Source organism: Eschrichtius robustus, chromosome 5, assembly GCF_028021215.1.
Source record: "Eschrichtius robustus isolate mEscRob2 chromosome 5, mEscRob2.pri, whole genome shotgun sequence".
Lineage (NCBI taxonomy): Eukaryota > Metazoa > Chordata > Mammalia > Artiodactyla > Eschrichtiidae > Eschrichtius > Eschrichtius robustus.
The window spans coordinates 44501872-44527507 of NC_090828.1; the positions used below are offsets into that span (position 1 = coordinate 44501872).

Sequence of the window (25636 nt, forward strand, 5' to 3'; positions counted from 1 at the left end):
GGAATGTTTGCATAAATGTAGATAATCATTTTATATTTCAAGGATTCTGACTTGAAAGTTGGTTCTCTTGTTTTCAGAGCAATATAGAAACCAGCATTCCTGTTTGTGTTTGTTTGTTTTTTCAGCAGTAGGGTTAAGTATGCACTTAGTAATTTCATTTGAAAATAGTCATGCAGCACATTACCTCATAGGCTATATATTGAATAGTATAAAAGCAGTACAGATAAGCAACTAACCATATTATTTTAAAACCACTGGCCTACCCCAGAACTGAGGGCTAGGACTCAGATGGTCTTCCAGTTTTCCTCCCACTTCTCTGGCAATATGTTTATTCTGCATTCAGAAGAGGGTACTTGGCAAGCCACCCATCACAGCTAGGATCAGCATAAGCACCCTCACTGGAAGGAACGATTTTCATTTTTATTCAGTTGACCTGCTCTGTTGAATGAATGTGGCTCCACAGTATTAGTATCTGCTGGGAGTTAACATGATGTGGGGATCAGAAATTCCCACTGAGGCTTCCCTGACAGAGCCTTAGGTATAGGGGTTCTTTTAATTATGTCAGCCAGAAACACAAACCAAGAAACAACCCTGAAGGAGAAGATAGTTGTTAGTGCTTCAGTGACAGGTTTGCAGATCACATGTTTGAACAACTTTTAAAGAAGATTCTAACACTTGTGTCAATAAACCTCAAGGATTGCTCCTGACCCTGTGGACTCTTCAGGGATTCCTGCCTTCCTTCTGCAGGTCCCAATGATCTAGTCTGTATTGATGTTTGAAGTTGCAGCCATCTACTCCATGTCTTAGGGGTTCCTTTCTCTCTAGGATTGTCCATGGGGAAGGACATAATCTTTTCAACATACTTGCTTATCATTAAATAAAAACATACAGTTTTTCTTCAATCCTTTCTTTAGATTTTTAACTGCCAATCACTATAGGATAACATACGGGCTAAAAAAACTGACAAATATGGGGAAGTTGTAAAGAAGTTCCATCTTTAAAACTGATGGAATTTTCGTAGTACCTTATTTTATGGCTTCCAATGTCCTTTCTTAGATTTTCCTCCTAAGTTCCAATACACTTTTTTTTTCTTTTTTTAAATAATGCTGTGGGTTGGAATTCATCAAATCTCCTTTTAATCACTCTTTTGGTATAGGTTGTTCATGGTGCCAAGCAATCCATGTAAGCTAATGGGCTATTTAAATGCCCTGATGGGTAGCTTATACTAGAGAAACCTTAACCAAAGACTCCCATTGCGGTATTCTCACGTGTGTGTGTGTGTGTGTGTGTGTGTGTGTGTGTGTTGTGGTCAAATACATGTAATGTAAAACTTAACATCTGAACCATTTTAAACTGTATAGTTCAGTATTGTTAAGTATATTCACGTTGTTGTGCAGTCAATCTCCAGAATATTTTCAACTTGCATAACTGAAACTTTATACCCATTAAACAATAACTCCCCATTTCCTTCTCCTCCCAGTCTCTGGCGACCACCATTCTGCTTTCCTTTTCTGTGGATTTGACTACAGTGGACAGCTTGCATAAGTGGAATCATACAGCATTTTTCCTATTGTGACTAGCTTATTTCACTTAACCATGACGTTTCAGGTTTCACCCATGTTGTAGCAGGTACCAGAATTTCATTCCTTTTTTAAGGCTCAATAATATTCCATTGTATGTTTATGCCACATTTTATTTATCCATCCATCTGTTGATGGGCATTTGGGTTGCTTCTACCTTTTAGGTCTTGTTAATATTGCTGCTGTGAACATGGGTTTACAAATATCTGCTTTTAATTCTTTGAATACATACTCAGAAGTGGAATTGCTGCATCACATGGTAATTCTATTTTTAATGTGTTGAGGACTTCCACACTCTTTTCCATAGCAAGTGCACCATTTTATGTTCCCACCGACAGCAGTGCACAGAGGTTCCAGTTTTTCTGCATCCTTGCCAACGCTTGTTATTTTCTGTCTTTTTTTTTTTTAAAAATAGCCATCCTAATGGCTGGGGGTGGTGATAGCTTATTGTGGGGTTTTTTTGTTTTTGTTTTTTGGCCACGCCACGCGGCTTGTGGGATCTTAGTTCCCTTACCAGAGATTGAACCCATGCCCTTAGCAGTGAAAGCGTGGAGTCCTAACCACTGGACCACCAGGGAATTCCCTCATTGTGGTTTTAATTTGCATTTCCCTAATGGTTGGTGATATTAAACATCTTTGCATGTGCTGATTGGCCATTTGTATTTTCTTTGGAGATATGTTTAAATTCTTTGCTCATTTTTTAATTGGGTTTTTTGTTGTTATTGTTGTTGACTTGTAGGAAGTGCTCTCCTGTTTCAATCTCCCTTTTCTGGTAATGAGACTAGCAAGCTTGCCAAAGTAAAGAAGGTTCTTCAGGGCCAATGAGAGAAGTATTTCTTTTCCAGAATTACAAGTGATGTCAGTAATCAAAGGAGTCATGGCTAGAAGCAGTTGAGACGACCTCCCTTGCCTCAACTCTCAGCAAGGATACTAATCCAAGGAAGGAATTTAAATGGGTCACCAGTCCTTAGGAGGGCTGGGGAATGAAGTCTACGGCCAAGAGAGGCAGAGAAACAAGAGCAGAGAGCAGTGAGTCAAATTAGTGTCCAGGAAGGTGGTCCTGAGCAAATGGCCAGGGAAACCAGTGTTGCTTTTGACTTGTCTTTTAGGTGTTTTCTTGTTACTGATGTAGGATATCCTGCTGTGTTAAAGGCTTAGAGAGAGGGCGTATACTTTCCTTTTCCAGTACTAGAAAACTCTTATTAGATTTTTTGGGATTTCTTCTTTCTAATCACTAATGTGAGATTTATGTATTTTTTTTATTTTAAAATGCTCATTTCATGAAGAGTAAATGAAACTCAGTTTTTACTTGAAGAAGTTAACATACAAGAATATGACAGGCCTCTATAAAGAATTCATGCACTGAAAAATTGGAGGGAAAACAGGAGAACTAAGAAAGATAACCAGGGCATAGATTTTAAGAAAGAGGAGCAGCAAAGTATTAAAACGAGAAATTAAACTTAAAAGATTACTAATCTTTCTGTAAGCTTTGAGAATTACCTGTATACTGTACTATTTAAAAATAAAGTGACCGATATTCAAGAAAATTGCTACAGGAATTGTTCTGTAAACAACTAGAAAACTGGACAAAACGTATGAAACAAGTATTTATAGAGCTTGGACAATGCAGGCAGCACATGTGATTCCTGAGAGAAGGGAAACAAACAAGAGAGCCCTAAGATTGACTCAGCTTTCTTCCTGCAGGAGTTTCCAGAATATTGATCTGTACGTGTTATGGGTAAAACTCCACAAGAGCAGGGAAAGAGTCACAGGAAAGCAATAGTCTGTGAACAGTTAGCAAGTCTCACACAGGTCTGGGAAGTGTTCATATTCCCATCAGCCAGAAGATTTACACTTTAGTAGTGGGCGTAAATTAATACTAGAGTAATACTTGCTCTGAACTCCCAAGGTAATTCAGTGGGGAAAAGATAGTCTTTTCAACAAATGGTTCTGGAACAATTGGATATCCATATGCAAGGAAAAAAAAAAAGTTATTGACTCTTACCTTGCCCTTGTAGCGGAGGAAAAAATTCTCTATCCTCTTAGGTTCTCTGGCTGGGCCTAAGAATCAGACTGACATAAGACAGGTTAAAAGGAGAAGAGTATACAAATTTTATTAAATTTTTACATGTACATGGGTGTCTGTACAAGAGAATTGAATACCTGAGGAATGACCAGAGCAGGAAGCTTGTATACCTTTTAGACAAAGAAACAATAAATTTGTGAAGAATTGACAAGACAAATAACTTTTGGCTAGGAGTAGTAAATGGTGAAGAAGTAACTAGGAAGATAAGGGTTAATTTAAGAAGGTTCGTTTGTACAGATTTCTTGGCCCCAGATTCCCTGTCTCTGGTGATCAGAATGGCTTCCTTCCTCCTGGCACAGGGAGGGTACCTTTCACATGGGGGTTGTATCTCCTGCTTTCAGGAAGAAAAGGAGGGTCAGAGTGCCCTTCTTTTTTTTTTTTTTTTTTTTAATTTTTATTTATTTATTTATTTATTTATTTGGCTGTGTTGGGTCTTCGTTTCTGTGCGAGGGCTTTCTCCAGTTGCGGCGAGTGGGGGCCACTCTTCATCGCGGTGCGCGGGCCTCTCACTGTCGCGGCCTCTCCTGTTGCGGAGCACAGGCTCCAGATGCTCAGGCTCAGTAGTTGTGGCTCACGGGCTTAGTTGCTCCGCGGCATGTGGGATCTTCCCAGACCAGGGCTCGAACCCGTGTCCCCTGCATTGGCAGGCAGATCCTCAACCACTGCGCCACCAGGGAAGCCCCCAGAGTGCCCTTCTTACACCTATTGTTTCCCAAGTGCCTTTAACTCAAAATAATCAATATGACAACATGGCGTATCTTGGGGTGACATGCTTTGAGCTCCTTCACACTATATGCAATTCAAAATGTATTACGAACGTAAATGTAAGCAGTAAAACTATACCACTCTAAAGGAAAACATAGGAGAAAATCTTGGTGACTTTGGGCTAGCTAAGATTTTCTTTTTAATGCAAAAAGCTGGAACTGCAGAAGAAAAAAATTGATAAATCTTTATTATAATAAAACACTTTTCCTCTTTGAAAGACACTATCAGGAAAATGAGGAAGCAACAGATTGGGAGGAAGTATTTGTAAAACATGTATCTGATAACAGGACTTTAATCCACCACATATACAATATAAAAATGTAAACAGCACAACTAAAAATGGGAAATCTAGACATGTCACCGAAGAAGATACATGAATGGCCAGGAAGCACATGAAAAAATGCTCAAGATCTTTAATCTTTAGGAAAAGGCAAATTAAAGCCACAGTGAGATGTTGCTCTGCATCCATTAGAGTGGCTAAGATTTAAAAGGTTGACAGTACCAACACCAAGTGTTGGTAAAGATGTGGAGCACTTACAACTTGCATATTGCTGGCAGGAAAGCAGTTTGGCAGTTTCTTATAAAGTTAAATGTACACTTACTGTAAGATCCAACAATCCCACTTCTAGGGATTTACCCAAGAAAAGTGTAAACTTTTGTCCACACAGGTGCTTGTCCTCACATGTTCATAGTAACTTTATAATAGCCCCAAACTGGAAACAGTCCAATCCCTATAAGTATTGAATGAGTAAACAGATTGTGATATATTCATACAGTGGAATATTATACTCAACTATAAGAAGGGATGAGCTGATACATTAAACAGCTTGGATGAATCTCAGAAGCATTATGCCAAGTGAAAGAAGGCAGACACAAGGACTACCTACTGTGTGATTTTATTTTTATGAAATTCTGGAAAAGGCAAAACTGTAGGCCCAGAAAACAAATCAACTGCCCGGGGATAGAACTGAGGGAAGTAGAACTCTTTGGGGTGATGGAAATGTTCTATATCTTGATTGTGGGGTAGTTGTACAACTGTATACATCTATCAAAATTTATGGACCTATGCACTTAAAATGAGTGAATTTTATCATACGTAAATTACATCTCAGTAAGGCTAACTACTTAAAAAATAAAATGATATGTCAAATTATGTTTAAAAAACAGTTTGACCTATAGAAGTGGGCATTATATTTGCTGAAGGTACCTATTACACTGTGCAGTTAATTGCTATTAATAAGAGTAACTGAATGGCAGTGTCGATGGATGCATTGTTCCTTTGGGAAAGAGCACAATAAACCTTAAGGGGAAAATGCATCAATTTATGTAGACAGGAAGAGAAAACAGTTCCCAGTCCACTGATGGAGCTTAGTGACCCTTAAGTGCTATCATGAGCATTTAGGATATCATCAAACAGGAGTACCTGCATCTTTAGATACTGTCTTTTCATTTTTTTTTAATTGTTAATGCTTTTAAGAAATTACCGGAAAAATCTTAAGGTTGCAAAAAGCACTCTTCTTGGACTGGTTCTAAGCCTTTTATAAGAGGAAAGAAATATTAGTGCCCATTTCTTTAAAACAATATGACCCTCCAGAATGGTGAAAAAATATTTAAAAATAAAAATATGTCTGTGAAGCTGCAGTATTCGGTGAAGTAGACCAACTCGTTTAGGTATTTTGTGTTTCTATTGTTTTTTGGGTCAATCTGAACATTTCTGGAAAAGATTTATAGATAGAAGTACATAATGTATAAGATGATTATTTAAAAAAATATTCACAGTTCATAGCAAAACATAACTCTTAACGACAGTTGATATAAACTAGTTAAAAAAATCAAAGACCTGTTTAACAGACAGGATATAACAGGGGCTTATGCCACTTGGTTTTAAAATAACAGATGATGTGACTTACTGTGGCTTAAATTCTACCTTCCACTTAATTTCATTCAATCCCAAGGACAAATGCTAAGAAATATTTCCCTTTTAAGCCTTAAAACAGCACAACAAAGCTTCAGACATTTAGTGCTGAACACCATAAAAGTGACAGTGTTATTCCGTAAAGACCTCTACCTGCTTGTCCCTGTCCCCATTATGTGTCCTTTTCTCTCTACTGCTCCTGTCTTTTTGCTTTATTGAGTGCCATCTATAGCAGACTATAAGCTGCTGAGAAGCTTGCTTATTCCTGTATTTCCAGACACCTGTCACAGAGCATTTCACATGGTAGGTATGATGAATGAATGGGTAAGGTGCTGTGCTGCCACTGAGTTTCAAAAATGAAAATCCAGTACCTGTTCTCAGAGGGAGTTCACAATCCAGTGGAATAGACGCATAAACAAAATATGGTAAGTGCTACTAAGCTAGAGGCTTGCACAAATTATTGTGGGTGTCCAGAAAATGGTGGAAGGAGTCTTAAAGGCTTCGCAGAGGAGACCTCTGAGCAGAGAATAAAAGATGGGAATGAGTTGTCAAGTGGCAAAGGGTATATCAGACAGAACAAAGCACATACTCAAAGGACAAATGTTAGGAGAATGCAGAGCTGGGAACAAGGAGTAAAGTGTCAGAAAATACGGCCAAAAAGATGATTGGAACCAGACTGTGAGGAGCCTTATGTTAAACTAAAGAGCCTGAATTCAGTGAATTTTTTCTGAGTGTGTATGTATTTTAAGGATTCATTTTTTTTGAAGTACAGGAAGGTTATAATGTATAACTGAAAAAATTTTACAACATAAACATAACGAACACCCAGAATAAATTAGGCACTCGATATGTCTTATTGAGTCCCATCCCAGTCACTACCTCTCCCTAGGCTAACCATATACTGATTTTTAACACCATAGATTTTGTTTTTGAGTTATATATAAAATCATATAGTTTTCTGTCTATCTTTTGCTCAGCATTGTATTTGTGAGGTTCACCAATGTTGTATGTAGCAGTGGTTTGTTTTTATTGCTTTAAGTTATTCCATTGTGTGATATATCACATTTTATTTATTTATTTCTACTGTTCGTGGACATTTGGGGTTGTTTGTAGGTTTTTACTGTTAGAAATAATGCTGCTATGAACAATTTTGTCTGTGTCTTTTGTTAACAAAGATATGCATTTCTGTATATACCCAGGAGTAGTACTGCAAAGTCATCACACGTTGTTAAAAGATACACTAAAGCATATTAAGAATTTTGATAGTTTTTTTGAGCAAAAATTAATCTAAATCAGGCAGCACCAAACCAGAAGTGGTAAGAAAAGCTCTACTGATACGAGCTTAGGGGAAGCCTTTTATGCAGAGGAGGTGGAAGCAAAGCAAGGAAATATTGATTGGCTGTAGCTTAAGCAGTTGCTTTATTTGGGAAAGGCTAATTGGCTATTTATGATTGTCTGTCCTTAGGTTTCGATTTTTAACCTTGAGGCATTACAGGCTTAGATTTTGGTTTGCTTACAGTCTACTAAAGCATTAAGGGCACCTCAGTTAGATGGCCTCTGTTTAATTGAAAGCATGTACATTTATCTTAGTAGTTACTGTCAAAAAGTTTTCCAATATGGTTGTACCAATTTACATTGGATACTAAGTTGCTCTACATTCTCACCAACACTTGATATTGTTTGTCTTTTTCTTATTCGTCATTCTGGTGTATATAAAATAGCATTGCTTAGTGGTTTTAATTTGCATCCATGATGACTAATGGGGTTGAGCATCAATTCATACCTTTATTGGCTGTGGTATCCTTCCTTGCAAAGTGCCTATTAAATCTTTTTTATTATTACTGTTAATTTGTAGGAATTATTTCTATCTTCTGCTAATTAAGTCCTTTATCCAGTACATGTACTGCATATATCTTCCTTCTATCTGTTACTTGCCTTTTTTCTCTCTTAATGGTGGCATTTATTGAACAGAAATTTTGTGTTCAAAATGTGGAGAAGGTGTCCTGAAGATTTGGGGCAGATCCATAATGATCCATAAATGAGAGATTTCATTACAAACTCTTTACATTAACCAACTATAATGTAGAACAGGAGTTTGTTATTTTGGGGTTTTGAGATCTGTTGTTTTAACTATGTTTATGTTCTTATGGCCTTTTTAAAAAGTGATTGGATATACTATTTTAGATTTTTCTTAAGTTAAAAATCCAACTGTATAAAGTGTTTCTAATTATAGTATTCCTTCGTTTTTTATTTTCTAAGTGTCATTTGCCCTCGTAGAAAACATTGTTTCTACTCAAAATGTTTTCTATATGCTTTCAAATAATTTGTTTTGACCTGTTTTGCACTGATTTATTTCTCTCGTGCCTTGCAAGTATTTTAAAGTATCAGCTATTCAAATTAAATAATTTTCTATAGTATAATATGAGCAAATGATTTATCCTTCTCCTCTGACCTCTATAATGTACATTGAACACTTCTTAAGTGGTTACTGTCTGTGGCTTACTTAAACTTTTATCTTGATGGCATTTTTAACGGTTCAACGAAAGTTTTTACAAGTAGTGAATTTGGTTTTTTAATGGAATGATTAGAAAGTTCATCATAATATATTAATAAATTGGAAATATGCTGTAGCCATTTTTCAGAGGAGAGCAAAATTACACCCATTTATATTTTTCCTATACCTTTATGTATTCTTTTGAGTTAGATGAAGAATAAGCTAATTTGTTGCCTTTAATTAGCTTCTTAAGCTCTCATTTCCTGTTCATTGTCTTTACCCTGTATGTAATGTAAGTCAGTATCAGCTCTATTTTTTAATGCATTTTTAAAAAGTAAAATGATCTAAATTTACTTGAATTCCTGTTAGTGTTCCTTCTTTTGAGATTAAAACTGGCAGAGCCTAGACTTTTAAAGAATGTTACACGTGATATCCTTTTTTATAAAGGAAAGAACTCAAGAGATCATTTTCTAAGATCTCTTAGTGAATCAGAGAAATAGTTGTTATAGCCCTTGAGTCAACTCTGAGTCCTACTTGGTAGAAATTTTCTAATTGTAATCAGTAGGCTTGTTGAATACTGTTTTTCTCTTGATAATTCATGTTAGACTGTATATTATTGAGAGTTGTGGTAGACTCCTGAGGAGAGGGTCAGAGGCATTATCCTGAGTTTTCCTTTTGTGGTAAATTTCCTAGGACTTAATAAATAAAACTTAGCCAAAAGAAGGGTTCCTAGGATTCTTACCCAAAAGGCGGTGATTATAGTGCTCATAATGCTTTGAGTGCAAGGACCGTGTGCTGTTGATTATTGTCTCCCCTGAAGTGTCTAATGCATAATAAATGCTCAGTAATATTGTTGAATTGAGATGAGAATGTGAATCATTTGATAAAAATAAAGGAAAAAAGAAGTTGGCTTATTTGATATGCAGGAGACAACTAATCTTTAAAGGGTCAGATAAATTGGTTAGAACACTGACCAGTGCTCCTCTAATAAGCAGAAATGTGTCCACTCAGTTAGTTGTATGGGTGGGCGCAGGGTTGTATCCATACACATTTCTGGCTTAGCTAAAGATCCAAGTCCTAATCATTAATCAAAATTTCCAAAACAGTCTGTGTTCCCTTTATAATGAATGAAGCTATGTTAGCTCCTTTAATGCTCTTCCATCATCCCTTCTTTGATTCCTCTAACACGGGGGTCCCCAAGCCCCGGGCCGCAGACCGGTACCAGTCCTTGGCCTGTTAGGAACCGGGCTGCACAGCAGGAGGTGAGCGGCGGGCGAGCGAGCGAAGCTTCATCTGCCGCTCCCCATCCCTGGCATTACTGCCTGAACATCCCCCCAACCCCGTCGTGGAAAAACTGTCTTCCACGAAACCAGCCCCTGGTGCCAAGAAGGTTGGGGACCGCTGCTCTAATGTGTCCCACTTCCTTGTCAAGGGAAACATCCCCATCTGTGGTCTTATTTCATCCTTTTCTGCCTCCTCTAGGAACTAATTGCATCAGCCATCTCCCTCTTTCAGTATCTTCAATTTTACCTTCTTGAGTTAGTGGCATATTTTCTTCTATCATTTTCGAAGCTTTCCTACCCTTATAAAAAAGCCTTTCCTTGACTCTGTTTTTCCTCAAGCTACTCTCCTGACTTTATCTTCCTCTTTGCCATTGAAATTACACAAACAAGTTTTTTTAAAAATAAATTTATTTATTTATTTATTTTTGGCTGCATTGGGTCTTTGTTGCTGCGTGGGCTTTCTCTAGTTGCTGAGAGCGGGGGCTCCTCTTTGTTGCAGTGGCTTCTCTTGTTGTGGAGCACGGGCTCTAGGCACATGGGCTTCAGTAGTTGTGGCTCGTGGGCTTCAGTAGTTGTGGCTCGTGGGCTCTAGAGTGCAGGCTCAGCAATTGCGGCGCACGGGCTTAGTTGCTCCACGGCATGTGGGATCTTCCCGGACCAGGGCTCGAACCCATGTCCTCTGCATTGGCAGGAAGATTCTTAACCACTGTGCCACCAGGGAAGTCCCCACAAACAAGTTTTTATTCACTTCTTCACCTGACACAATGTCCTCTCCTCCATCTTTGTTCTTTTTGACGTTTCTTCAGCCTTTGACCTTCTTGATTACTTTTATAGCCTCATATAGTATGAGGAGGTAGGCTTTGGAGTTGGCTGGCTTAGGTTTGGATTCCTGCTCTGTGTGACCTTGGACAAATTCATGAGTCTGGTGTCCTCATTTGTAAAATGTGCATATGTGTGAACGTACTTGCCTGAGAGCTAAGGAAAATGTGCTCAGTAAATGTTCCTTCCCTTCCCTGATTTGCTTGCTTTCTGACACATTGCACTATCCTGTATTGCCATGCCATTTATGAAGTGGGTAATATTTATTATCTTCATTTCACAAATGAGGAAACTAAGGTCAATCATGTAGGAGGTAGTGGAGCTGAGATTCCACCTCAGAGCTGTCTCACTCTAGAGTCCAAAACCTTAGCCTCTGTGCTGAAGTGCCGGCGTATTGAGTGGTTGGAGACTACAGTTTCTTCTTCTATTATATCTGTCTTATGAAAACATCTTTTAATATTTCATGAAATGTCTGAACCAATGGAGCTTTTTTAATGAAATTTTCTTCCCATTTTTTTTTTCTAGTTTGTGTATATGGCACAAGCACAGACAACTGGGGACCTTAAGTGGCCTTTCTTATGAAATTAATTGGTAGCCAGGTGAGGAAGTATAGCGAGAGACGGAGTTTTGTGTCTAGATGGCACATAAAGTACCAAACTAAGAATTGAGGACGTAGGCAGTTAATCATAACAATAGTACTGAGTGAGGTACATAATTGTGAGCTTGCACACTGCAGCCCTGGTGGAAAGGGAATTGTAGCTTCATTGTTTTTGCAGACTAGAAAAGATAGAAGGTAGCTGTGTCCCTCCCTTAAGTACACCTTTTAGCATTGTGAATGAAGTTCTTCTAGGTCTTCATTGTGATAACATGGGCATTGCTCTGACCAGAGAAAACTACTGGGTTTGGCAATAAAATGGACCCATTACCTACTTGCCTATGGAAAGGATGGGCCCCCAGCACAGTACGCAGACTGTTGCAGGGGTGCCATCATCCTTGTGGCCTGCAGCCAGAAAGGTGAGAACATGGAGTAGGATCGCTCTCAGGGCCTTGAATGGGATCATGTCCATACAGCGCTGAGGGCAGAAGAATGAGTTCCTGCGAATATGAACTAGAGTCATAAAAGACTTAATTGTTTCTCTCTCCTTCTCATCTTCTCTTCAGCATTGTGGCTGTAGGTAGGGTACAAATCTTCCCTCAACTTTTCCTGTACAGTAGTCATCTATTTAAGCTCTGGCAACTGCTTGGTAAGATAAAGATATTGCCCTACCCACTCAGTCTGTTCTCTGAATCTGTTGCAGGCTTGAGGATGATACAAAGAACCTGGAATCTTGATGTGGGGAGTTCTCTGAACTCAGAAAGTGAAATTCATACCTTTGAGACAGTCGCCCAACAACATGCCTGAAAACTATATATTGCAATTATAAAGGAAAGGGCAAGCCTCAGATTTATACGCATGTAATGGGACCTCCTGCAGCAGCTGTTGTATTCACAGCCATACAGATGTATTGGAGTATCAGTAATAGCATCTTTAAATTCAGAAGGAAGTGGCATAGCATTGTAGCCAAGGAGTCAGGCCTGTATTTCTTACTTTATCAAATATTTAAGTACTAGAGAAGACCATGTCACAATACCTTGAATTATTGTCTCTCTCTTTACTTCCAAGGTAAGTGGATTTATTTTTAGGTGAAGACTGTAGTTCAGTTAAGACACTTCTCTAGAGTCACGAAGTGGGAAGGAGGAGCTACCGTATTCTACTCCTTCACTTTCTTTATATTGTAAAGTGAAATGTCTGTCTTCTGATACATTAGCGCTTCGTGAGATGTGTATTAGTTTTATTTAGGCATAATCACTGCTTGCTTATTACGTAGTTGAGATGATAATTTATGTCAGGCAGGCTACAAAATGTAGATGTACTTTATTACTTCAGTTATGGGTATAGAATTTATTCCACTTGTAGAATGATCTGTTTTGTTGTACCGGATTAGAGATTTTTGTTTGGTGCTTTGGCAGGATTAGGCTAAGGCATAATCTTATTTTTATGAGACTTTGTTGTATGAAAGTATTTTTAAGGAACAAATTTTAATATGATTTATATCAAAACTCAGCTAGTTTATTATAAGCAGTAAAGGAACTATTGGGCTAAAACTAGTAAATTTTTTCTCTAATAGGTAATTAATAAAATGTCTCCAACATCCCTAAAGATCACACTAAGGCAACTCATGGAGGGGTCTTCCAAGACCTTGCAGGAAGTATTAACTATGGAATATCGGCTGAGTCAAGCTTGTATGGTAAGAATTTTTCTTTAAAATATTGTCATTTTCTAGTTATGAAAGTTGTATATGTTCATTGTAGAACATGTAAAATATAGAAAATTTATAAACAAGAAAATTGAAACTGTCTATAAATCTACTCTATGAAAATACAACAGGCCAGTTAGCTTAAGGCACGGGGGAATATTGCTCACAGATTGTTAATAAGCCTTTATGAAACAGCAGTTACCTTTGCATGTAATTGTAAGAAGGACTGTAACCTCATGTGAAATTCAGAATAGAAATTTTAACCATTTTTCAGGCATAGTCTCTGACCTTGGGCAAGAAGCATAAATTCTCTAAGTCTAAATGCACAAAGGGAAGTTATTAGTCTATTATATGTTTTAATTAATAGATTAGCATTGAAAATACCATTATAGATACACTTAAAATAGGCAATAATCACATAGAATATTATTGATTTCATGAAATATTTCAGAGTCATAGTGATTTATTCTTCCAGATAAACTCTTTAAAAAAATATATTATTTATTTATTTAGGCTGTGCCGGGTCTTCGTTGCGGCACACAGGATCTTTGTTGCGGCATGTGGGATCTTTTAGTTGCGGCATGCGGACTTATTAGTTGCAGCATGTAGACTCCTAGTTGTGGCATGCAAACTCTTCAGTTGCAGCATGCATGTGGGATCTAGTTCCCTCACCAGGGATCAAACACAGGCCCCCCTGCATTGGGAGCGCGGAGTCTTACCCAGTGGGCCACCAGGGGAGTCCCCAGATAAACTCTTTTAAAGCAGAATTATCTCTTTTGTGTTATGTGTAGAGGACCCTTAGATTAATACACTCATGGCCTAAAGGAAATATTATGTTTAATAACTAGAAAGTAGACATACCTAATGGTCTTCGATGTCCTGAAATAGTGAAGATATTCAAAATAGTTCATCCAACCATAAATTAAGCTCTATTAGTCATATATTGAGGTCACTCCATAGGATGTAAATGGCAGCTGAGGTCTTCTGTGTATTATGAGTAGGTACTATGCTAGGACTTTATGTGCATTCTCTCAGTTACATATTACACTGTCTGCAGAAGGCAGGTACTATTATTGTTTCCACTTTACAGATGAGGAAACAGTGGCATAGAAAAGTAAAGTAACCTGCCTAAGGTGGTGCAGCTGTTAAGTGGCAGAGACATGGCGTGTGAAACCAGATGGTCACGCTCCTGACCCCTACCCGGTACACCTCACCCAGTCCCTGTTTTTTTTTTTTTTTTTTTAATTAATTAATTAATTAATTTATTTATTTTTGGCTGTGTTGGGGCTTCGTCTCTGTGTGAGGGCTTTCTCCAGTTGCAGCGAGCGGGGGCCACTCCCCATCACGGTGCGCGGGCCTCTCACCGTTGCGGCCTCTCCCGTTGCGGAGCACAGGCTCCAGACGCGCAGGCTCAGCAGTCGTGGCTCACGGGCCCAGTCGCTCCGAGGCATGCGGGATCCTCCCAGACCAGGGCTCGAACCCGCGTCCCCTGCATTGGCAGGCAGACTCCTAACCACTGCGCCACCAGGGAAGCCCCCAGTCCCTGTTTTTCACTGTACATTTAGTGTCCTGCCTGGATTGATTGAGTCCCTCCTTCCTTCATTCTCTCAGCAAATATGTTTAGCTATGTGCCAGGCACTGTGCTAAGTATTATGCTGGTGTATGTCCTTGTTCTCATGGAATTTATAGCCTCCTGAGACTATAAAGAACAAGTAAAGAAAATAAGTAAAATAATTACAAATTGTGGTAAGTGCTCTAGAAGAAACATACAGGGTTGGTGATAGAATGATGTGAGGACAAGAGGGAATGGGGGAAGCAAAGGGAAACCTTTAAATAAGTAGGTCCAGGAAGACATCTTTGAGATGTCAGCTCATCTGTGACCTGAAGGGTGAGAAATGAGAATGTTGAAAAGCCTCGTGGGTTTCAGCAGGGGGTGATTTGGTTTTAGGAAGGTAATTATTGCTACTGAATGATGGTGGGGTTGGGGAGGGGGTTCAGAGTGGATGTAGAGATCAGATATGAGTTCACTGCAGTAATCCAGGTGCAGAATAGTAGTGGCTTAGACTAGAGTGGCAGTGGAGAGAAGTAAATGGAGTTAAGACAAATGTAGGAGATAGACTTGATAGGCCTTGATGGATATGAAGGAAAGAACACATTTAGGAGTTGGAGCTTAGAGGTGTAGGTTAGAGATTTAAGTCTGAGAGACATTAACGCCAATTAAAAAAAAGAAAACTTTGGAGATTTATTTACTTACTTAACAAATAAGAGTGCTTACCATGTGCTAGGCACTAATATATAGGTAAACAAAACAGAGACATCCCTGCCCTCCTGGAACTTACTTTATAGTGGGGGAGATAGACTATAAACAGATAAATTTGTAAAATATGTAGTATATTATTACGGGTGCTAAGGAGCAAAAGTAAATCGGGAAGGAGGGTATGGAATACAGGGGGTTAGGAGTTGAACTTGTAGACAGGAAGACCAGAGAAGACCTCACTGAGATGATGTTCTTTGAGTGAAAACCTGAAAGGAGTGTGGGAGCGAGCCATGCACCTATCTGCAGGGCACCTGAAGTACAGAGCTCTGAGGTGAGGGGTGGCCTTCCTGTTCTAGGAACCGCAGGGGGGCCTCGTTGATGGAGTGGGGCAGGCGTGGTCGGTGAGTGAGAGAGAAAGGAGGTCAGAGCGGACAGCGTAGGGAAGGGCTGTGCAGAGCATACATGGCCGTGGAGGTCTTTATCAGACTTTGGCTTTTGTTCTGAGTGAAATGGGAAGGCACTGGATGTTTTTTGAGCAGAGGAGGGACAGGATCTTATTTTTAACAGAACTGATCACTCAGGCACTGATGTGTTGAGTTTAGAGTGGATAAGATCATATAGAAGGAAAATGAGCAGTGGAAGAGAGAACGGACAGAGGTGGGAGAACCAGGAGAGCGTCGTGTCATGAAAGCAGGAGAGGAGGGAACACTGCCAAAGCCTCTAGGAGACGAGGATAAAGGCATGCTTTGCATTTGGCAGTACTGAAGTTACAGATGATTTTGGCACGCCATCTCAGGGGTGTGTTGAGGCAGAAGTTGCAGTGTGGTAAGCTGGAGGGGAAGTGAGTAAATGGGATGTGAAGAATTGAAGACTGTGTTCTTCTTGAAACGGAAGTAGGGTAGAAGCTGGGACTGTGGAATCAAGTGAGATTTCCTTTGGAAGATACTAGAACATGTTTGTAAATGATTGGGAATGAGCCAATAGGGAAAAAGGATTATGTTGATGATACTAATAATAGTTAACATTTACTGAACACTTGCTATGTGTCAGACGCTGTGCTGGAATGTGGATTAAGATAATCTTAGGATGGATGTGTTGATATTACCATTTCATATAAGGAAACTGGGAGTTAGAGAAATTACTAGCCCAAGGTCACGTAGTTACTGTGTAGTAGAGCTAGGAGGTGAACCCAGACATTTGAACTGCATGCACTCAACCACTAACTAAGTTATACTGCCTACATTGATGATGGCAGGAAAAGAGAGACAGGTGACCTTCTCAGGCTTAGTCCTTGAGAAGAGGGCATATGAATGGGAAGGCAGGGGAGGATTGGCCTTTGGCAGGGGTGGGTCCCTTCCTCCTTAGACGGGAAAGGGAAGGTATGTGCAGATGGCTGTAGTTGGGCTGCAGATGTTTTAGTGGGAAGAAGAGAATGTTCTGTCTTAGGGCATCTCTTTTTTTTTTTTTTTTTTTTTTAATAAAGTAGAAGGTTAACTCATTAGCTGAGAATATAGTGTAAAGAGTAGAACTTGCTAGGGGAAGAGGTTGAGGGGACAGAAGACAGTTGAAGTCATTATCTTGCAGTGGGGGAGAGAACATGGATTGTGAGGCAGTTTTCCATGCCTGTTTGAGATTTGTGATCATGAATTTTAAACGAAGCCAGTCACAGTTGTATGATTTTTCTGCAGTAAGATTTTAGCTGCTCGAACACAGGCAGAGGTAAATAGTAGGGTTCAGCTGGTGCTGAGATTTTGCCAAGATAGAATAAAGGGCGGGGGGAAAGGCTTGAGGGAGATAAGGGCATTTTCAAGAAAAAGAAATGACCCGTTAATGAACTGGGGAAACTGGGCTGGATGAAGAGCAGAGTGAAGCCAGAACAAATGGTGAGAAAGTCGCGTAGGTCAGCGGAGCTCAGTTAAATCAGGGATTTGTAGCAGTGGAGATATTTGAGCAAATAAGAATAGGAGGAGGTGATCAGAGAGTGGGTTCTCAGAGGTGGTCCAGTCTCTGAATGTCGTGGCTCAGGGTGTGGCCACGGAGTGGGGGCTAAAGTGGGTGGAAGAGAGGAGATGATCAGGAATGAAGATGCCCAGAAATTCTGCATTTAATCTTGATTTTCTTTCAGAGAGGCCATGACTTTCATGAAGGTGTTAGGGCAGGTAAGTGACAGTTGTTTCCTTCCTGGCTATTATGGAAATAGGACTTTTGAGCAGATACTGTTCAAAAAAAAAAAAAAAAAAAAAAAAAAAGATGATGGTTGTTTGATTAGTGAAAATCAAACTTTTATAAAAATTGCAGTTTTTTTTTTTTAAATAGTACCATCTGGCATATGAGGGAAGACCAGTCTTTGAAACCAGTATTGTTTAAAAAATCCAATAATGTGGCCACTGCTCCCTAATGTATATGTAAGAGGTAATCCTGCTCCTGCAGTCACATGGACTCCCTCTGCTAAGTGCAGCGTGAGTTTGTAAATTCATTCTGCTGCTGAAGCCTTTGAAAGGTACATTTATTCTCTTGCAGAAAGGCCTGAAGTCCCCTCTTTTTTTGTCCTGGCTTTTGGCAAAATCCCAGCTATGTTGGACCCTACCATCCACCTCTTTGCCTGAACCTAGCAGTTAAACATTGACATTGAGAAAAAAACCTCTGGCATAATTAGTAACATCTACTACTATTATTAATTTCTATTTTTGCTTATCATCTTCAAAGTAAGAATATTAAGAAAAAGCAAGTGAAGTAGTTGATATTTTTTGTTCCTAGCAAATCTGCAACCATTTCTTTTTATGTATAAGTCCATATGCCTATAAATAGTAGCTGTCATTTATGTTGTATAAAATGAGTTCTTTCACTCTGCATGTATTTTACATATCTAATTTTATTATGTTTTTATTTATCACTTTAATATAGTACAGACTCTAGATATACTTTATCTGAATAAAAGGTTATGCTCTCTGAGCTGTAAGCTTCAATAAACACTGGTCACTGGTAGAATTCTCTTCATTTCTGGCATGTTATAGTATAAGAAAGAAACAAATCCTTTTAGAGGACACGTGGAGTTGAGTCAGGAAATGGCTATATGTTTTATGGAAAACATGCATTCATCCTACTAATTCCCTGCAAATTCTTGCTGCATGTGGATCAGAGCTTAGCCCTCTGATTTTAGGAGGACCTGTGTGCTACTTGGATTATGTTGCTAAAGTATTCATTCATTATATGTTATAGCAGCCCTTCTTAAACTTAGAAAAGAAAGGTATTGTTTTTTAGATATACTGTCAATTATTTTAAGGAAAAAGAGCTGAAACCAAGCAGCATCTAAGTTCTGATTCATAGCCCAGGTGCTTATCAAGCTACTTTTTAATGAAGAGAAAGTATGTTACCTCATCTTTCAGCATAACCTCTTTATTCAGAAAGCAGTATCTATTCTGGGTAAAACTGTTAAGATGTTCTTACATAACCAAATGTTTGCTACAATTTGCTAACTATAAAGTATGTTACCAAATTAGATAAAATAAACTATCAATTAGGGGAATGGCTGTAAAAAATTCTTACTTTTAACATCTAGAATAAACTTCTTCCTTTAGAAGAATTTACAGAAAAAAAATTTTTGAAGGATTATCTCAGAAGAGCTAGAGAGCTACCAACTGGAATTTGAGTGGGTGCCTCATGAAACCTGAAAAACCTGAGTTGTCTACACGGCAAGAACTTGTTTTATCTATGCTAGAATAAAAATTTTGTTAGTTTGAAATTAAATAACATGCAAATTTGATTAATATTCTCTTTCCATTTGACCTTCAGTGGACTGTCAAGGAGGTAGATAGCATTGACCCACAGGGCTTTTAGGGAAGAGATTCTTGTAGAAAGAATGCTCCAGGATTGTTTTTATTTACTCTGTCCAGGGAATGTAAAACTTTCAAACTGGCAGGGATCATAACATCAGTGTTCAGTATCACCACTGATCTGACACTGGAATCCTATAGTTAGGCAGCCAAACCTTGAAAACCTCCAGTGTCCACATTTAATTATGCATAAAGCCCCCTTCCCTCTACCTTCTGAGGCAGCCTACTGCCTTTGGTTCCCAGATTGAGTCTTTAACTATTTCGCCTTTTAGTGATTAACTCATTTTTTAAGGTTCACTGTAGACTTTGTATGTTTAAATACTTTAATTCCCCACAAGAATTACGCACATTTTAAGCATGGCTGAAATTCCTTACCACAACCAGACTAGGTACGGCCCCATTCTCTTTCTTTTTGGTTTTTAATTTTTTGAGATAATTGTAGATTCAAATGCAGTGTAAAAAATAATATGGAGAGATCCTGCATACCCTCCACCCAGTTTCCCAAATGGTAACATTTGTATAACTGTAGTATACTATCACAACCAGGAAACTGACATTCTCCTCCCTTTTTAAAGGAGGTTATGGATTGATTGCCTCATACTTACTTAAAATCCTGTGGGGATACTATGTGGCTACACTAAGTGATGACTACACTGAAATAAGAGAAGCAGAGCTGCTCATGATAACCTGAAGGTGGCCTGGTATTTTAATTCAGTGTGAGCTAGAAGATTCAGCAAAACAGTTGTATCCACATTTAATTATGCATAAAGTCCCTTTCCCTGTACCTCAAGTAATTTTCCTCTCAGTTCAGTGTGGAGGAGGTTAGAAGACAGATCTGGGCCCTCCCCCCTCTCCTGCCTTCCCTTTAAACCACACCAACTCTGGTTTTAGCTCTTTTATAAAGAGCTAAAGAGAGATTTCATTTATGATATTATTAGAAAAAGAGAAAAAAAAGTTCTAAGGCTTAAACCACTGGATTAGTTCAGCAGACTGTATTCAAGCTAGAGACATCAGGCTTAGCAGGTGAGGTCATCATCCAGTTCTGTGAGGGCTTAATTTAAGGGGAAAAAGAAAAAGGAACACATAAAAAAATTTCAACTTTGCAGAAAAAGACGTGCTGTAGAAAAATATGCCTAGTCCAAGGTAGTTTGTGTCAATTCAGTAATTAAAATCTGGTAATACCAAAGAGAATACTAACGTTTCTTATGTCTTTACTTGACAGTTTTAATAGATAAAGACCAGAGTCCGAAGTGGAAACCAGCTGATCTAAAAGAAGTTACTGATGAAGCTTTGAATAATCACTTCAAATCTCTGGGAAGTAATGATTTGAAATTTTGAAGAGACTGGATTTATAAAGTATTATTTTGGAGCAGAGTTGGCAAACTATGGCACATGGGCCAAAGCCAACCTGCTGCCTATTTTGTTTTTTTCTTCATATATCCCTCAGCTAAGAATGGTTTCTGCATTTTTAAATGGTTGGAGAAAGAAATCAAAGACCAATATTGCATGGCATGTGAAAATTACATGAAATTCAAATATCATTGTCCATAAATAAAACTTTATTGGAACATGGCTTTACTCATCTGTTTACATATCTGTGGCTGCTTTGAGTGGTTGCAGTAGAGATTGTAAGGCCTGCAAAGCCTAAAATAATTACTGTCTGGTCCTTTTCAGAAAAATTTTTCCAGCCCTATTTTAAAAGATGGGAAAATTTGAAGATCTTTAGAGATTCTTGAGTTAGTATATCTAATTGAAATGGCAACTTTATGTTTTGGCTTAGGGTATTGGTTTTTAATGTTGATTAAGTAAACTTATGTATAGGTTATAAAAAATTAAAACTCTGAAAGTTTTTTGGATATACTGTGTTAACACTTCATAGAATTTTCTCCATATATAAATCTATTTTAAAAATAAGTTTCTGTAGCTGAAGTGTTCCTTTTATAATGATAGAAATCTCAGGCAAAGAGAAAAGGTTATTAGGTTGTCTTTCCAGTATTATCGACTCAGCCTTGGCTTTTTCTGAAGTTAACCAGAATCCCTTCCTATGGGGAAAGTAAAAGCATTATTTCTTGTTGTTTAGAGTATTTGCTAATCTGGCAGAATGAGGCATTAGAAAACTCTAATCTCTAAGATAGACACTCTGCCTTCTGCAATTTACATCAGACTTTTGTGATAACAGTAATTTGTTCTTACACAGTTCAAATCAGGAGAAAGAACTTGAAAACAAGAGGACTTTTGTACAAAATAGAAGTACCTTCAGTAATTGGTACTGTTGACAAAATAAGGTTTTTTTAAGGTACACAACTGTGGATGTTCCAGACTTGGAACATTAATATCTAGGTAAGAATCATTTTTAAATTAAAGATCAGCTTATGATTTACTTTATAGCTTGGTACAATTTTTCCTTCATTCCAAACCCCTCAGAAACTAAGAGAACTTTAGTTTTGTGAAAGAATGAAAAGCAGGCAGAACCGAAAAAGACATCAAAGATTATATCCTGCACCGTTCTCATAGATGAGGAAATTGCAGTCCAGAAGGAATTGCTTTAAATTTTCTGTTCTCAATATACTTAACATGAAGCATTTTTCTTCCCCCCCAAAATTAGGAACATATTTGGAAAAAAGATGCCATGATAATGAACATGTTTACATTTATATTCTTAAAGCTTCTAAATGTGGATGTGAATGATCTAAGAAAATACTTGTATAAATGGACTTTTATTTTCTTTGTATTTGCTAGAAATGCATAAAATGTTAAGTTGTTTATGTTAAAAAATTTGAAATCACACAATGGTGAAAAGCATTTGCTTGCTTCAATTAAACAAGGACTCATAACTAGTTAATTGCAACTAGACTTTTATTGAACAGTTAGGAAAAATGTTTTCACAAAAATATTTGGGAAAAAATATACCATTTCATAGCTAAGTCTTACAGTGAAGAGAATTTGCTAACAAAAGCTGAATTTTGCCAAGTAAGATGTAGGGAATACATCTGAGCCTGTGCCCACTGCTCCAAGGAAGACATGTCCAGTTTGGTCACACAAATACAGGATGGGGGCATTATGATTAAGCAAACAATTTATTTGTTAGAACTTTGTTTTTAAATTACTGTTCCTTGACATTTATAGTTTGTCTCTAACTTTTGATTTCTCAAACTATATAATTACAAAAGTATAGTTCCCCCATCTCATAAAATGCCAGTGATACTGAGTAGGATATATGAGTGTCATGCTACTTCATTTGTTCAACATGTCTCTTTTTAATACTTATAAGGCAGTTTGACACAAATGATTCCTTTGGGACTAAGATAAATTTTTATCCCCTTCAAAATTGTGCTTTAAGTGCTAATAACCATAGGTAGTTTGCAAAGAACTGATAAGGCAATGGCAAGTGGAGAACTGTCAGGTCAAAGGCCTGTGACTGAAAGGTAATAACTAGCACTCAAAAGACACCGAACTGGGAAGGGAGCAGTGAAGCACATGTGTGGGGTTATGTGAGTTTTCTTAAATGAGGAATCGGCACATTTCTCTCTGCTAATCTGCTGCTTCCAGAGTTGCCCCCTGCAGGTTCTTTGTCATGCTGGTGGCACTCATCTGCCCCTCTCCTGGATGTTCTTGAGGGAGAAGATTCAGTGGTTGGGCACATGTGAGTGTGGTAAAGAAGGGAACGGAACTTGGCTACTGTGTCCTTCCCCTCAGATGAAAACATTGGAAACTTGTTTTTGGAGCCTGACGTGAGTGTTGTTTCTTGGGCCCTCTTTTTCCCATTTTCTTTTCCCTTATAATTTGGCCACTATTCTTATTTCTTCTGTGTTTGTGATCTAAGTTGGAACAAATGTTTCCCATTCCAGTAGCTAATAATTCTTTCAGTCTTCTGTTTTATATGTCTCCTTCCTTCTCAAGCAGCCCTTCTACTCTTTGTTCATGAAAGACCTTCAAAATGAAGTAAATCCAATATTTAAAGATGAAGGTATGTAAGAAGTTGAATTATCCTATCAAAGATGTTCTCATTTATCTTGTCATCTAGGCCAAACTATATCTTGATAACAATCATACGCAGTACACTTGTTGATCCAGCTCCTTCCTGCCTGCCCCCAACTTGGTTAATCCACTAACTCACTGATTATGCAAGCCTTTGTAGTTCCGTGTCCATGGTTTGACATATTATACAGCATACATCTCCAAGTAAGTCTCTGTATGTCACAAGATACTATACTGTTAAAGTGAGTCAGGGGCAAGGGGGTGGTGCTCAATGACAAAACCCTATTGCCATAGTATCAGAGAGGGTGGCAACAGAGATCAGACTTCCAGCTAGATATGGGTCTGGCAGGCCTGCCTGTATTACACCCCTAGGAAATAGAGGCCCAGGGCAAAGGAGGAACCTGAGATCAAAATATTTAGATATAATCAAAGCCTACTAGTCTATGTCCCTATGTATGCTGAAAAATTTAGTGTGATGCGCTGCTTTTATATGGCTTTGTGTTCTCAACATAATATGTATTATCTTATATACTTAATTATATCTTTTAAACAGCAGTGACCTTGCAGCAAAAGTATCTGATGTAAAATATAAAATGAATGAAAAAAGGCAAATCTAGGCTTTTGTCTGAGTCATTAGTATAAGCACTCATAAACCTAAATTTTTCTTCATGAGCTGGAAATATGTTTTGCACTTTTTGGAAACTTTCTGTTCTTAGCCTTGCAACTTCAGATCCTTGTATAAACAGGGGTGGTGGTTTTTCTATTTTGTAAAGTTGCTAGATTATAAGTACAACAGGACAGTACAAACCCTGGGATTAGGTGAAAGTTAAATGACCAGTTGTCCAAAGGCAACTGAAAAATGGCACACCACTCACTTCAAAAGAATTTTCTTTGCCCATTTACCTTGGAGAATTCAGTCTATTTGATTGTGGGTTTCAGAGTATAACTGCTAAAATCAGAGGTAGCAATTCTGCCTGCTTCTAAGGTCATACACATTTATGTCAGTAGAAGTCACAAGCCTTTTTCTGCCTTTCTTTAGATTTCAATGACAAGGGTCTGTTGTATCTTAATAAAAGGATCTAATCGCACAGGCTTAAATAATTCCTATTCCAGTTAAACTCAATGTGTGGCAAATCTTGATGAAAAGATACTTCTAAAGACTCAGTCTCAATTTTCTTGCAAGTTACATCTTCTAGTATCTTCTTCCCCCTTTCCTGAATTTTCTGTTATCGTTGATCTTAAACAGTACTTAATTTTTTTTTCTTAAAAAAAAAAAGGCTTCCCAAAACAGTAGCCAAATTTATGAAAATAGTATAGTATATGGCTGTAAATGCCCCATGGGCTTTGTTACCATTAAAAATATACATGAGTATTCCCTTTGGAAGAGTATTTGATCTTTTGTAATAACTATAAATTCTCATGCATAATCTGGTCCCATAGTAATCTGAATGGTGATTGCCCATGTACCAGCCCCTTGCATCTGTGAGACAGTAAAGCTTAACATACATGCAACACTGAGACCAGATTCTTCTTTCCACCTTGCCAACTAGGGCTTCTGTTACTTTACAGTTTTCTGGATTGCTGTTTATAAAAGCTACCCCTGCTTGTTTTCTTGTATAGTAATATCACTGGGCTACCTAATTCAATGCAATAAACATTGTCATGACTTCTGTAAATTGTATATTGTTAAGATGCTTATATGCAAAGTCTGAGTCATCCAGTAACAGGTGTGATTAGTTAGGGCCCTGAGGTTCAAGGTGATAGTTATGCTTTTCATCTACAAAAGTAAATATCTTATTAAGGACATGGTTCACGGTGGACCTCTTCCACATGGGTTGCTTTCTAATGCTTGGTGATTTGTGTTAAGGAGGGATTCTTGACTCAAAAGATTTTGGCAAACAAGACCCACTGTTAACAGCTATGGCTTGAGTGCCCAGGCAATTCCCTTGCCCAGGCATTTCAAGAAAATCCTTTTCATATCTTGTTTTTTTTGTATAAATTGACAAATAGTTATTTTAAAGGAATGTCTTTAAAATGACCATTTTGAAAACATGGGTTTTAAATAAATTTAAATTCTTAAAGACTTTTTTTTTTAATTTTAAAGAATTTTAAAAATTCTTATTTCTTTGGTGATGGCATTGTTGCCTCTGGAAGTGGTGTGACACAGCTGATTACTGTGGCACCAGAGGACTTACATTTAACCCTTTAATGACTAAAATCCAAGACCAAGCAGATAGAAATTGCTGTTAATGTAGAACTGCTTAAAACACTTCATTTTAGGTATTCTTAGACTCTTGATGGCTATCGAAATATTTTTCTTTACACCCAG

At 38.1% G+C, this 25636-nt stretch overlaps 1 protein-coding gene across 4 annotated transcripts in view; it reads left to right on the plus strand.

Annotated features, from left to right (window-relative positions):
• HIBCH (3-hydroxyisobutyryl-CoA hydrolase) overlaps nt 1-21125 on the plus strand; it is a 90858-nt gene extending 69733 nt beyond the window's left edge. For 2 of the 4 annotated variants that reach the window (XM_068544784.1, XM_068544785.1), the window contains 3 exons: nt 13111-13230; nt 17622-17655; nt 20552-21124. In XM_068544784.1, the coding sequence (XP_068400885.1) occupies nt 13111-13230; nt 17622-17655; nt 20552-20667 (270 nt within the window). In that variant the 3' untranslated portion in view covers nt 20668-21124. Of the gene's footprint in view, nt 1-1480; nt 2779-13110; nt 13231-17621; nt 17656-20551 lie in introns of those variants that run through there. The other 2 variants (XM_068544786.1, XM_068544787.1) reach the window with 2 other exon arrangements.
• Nucleotides 21126-25636: the final 4511 nt, after the last annotated feature.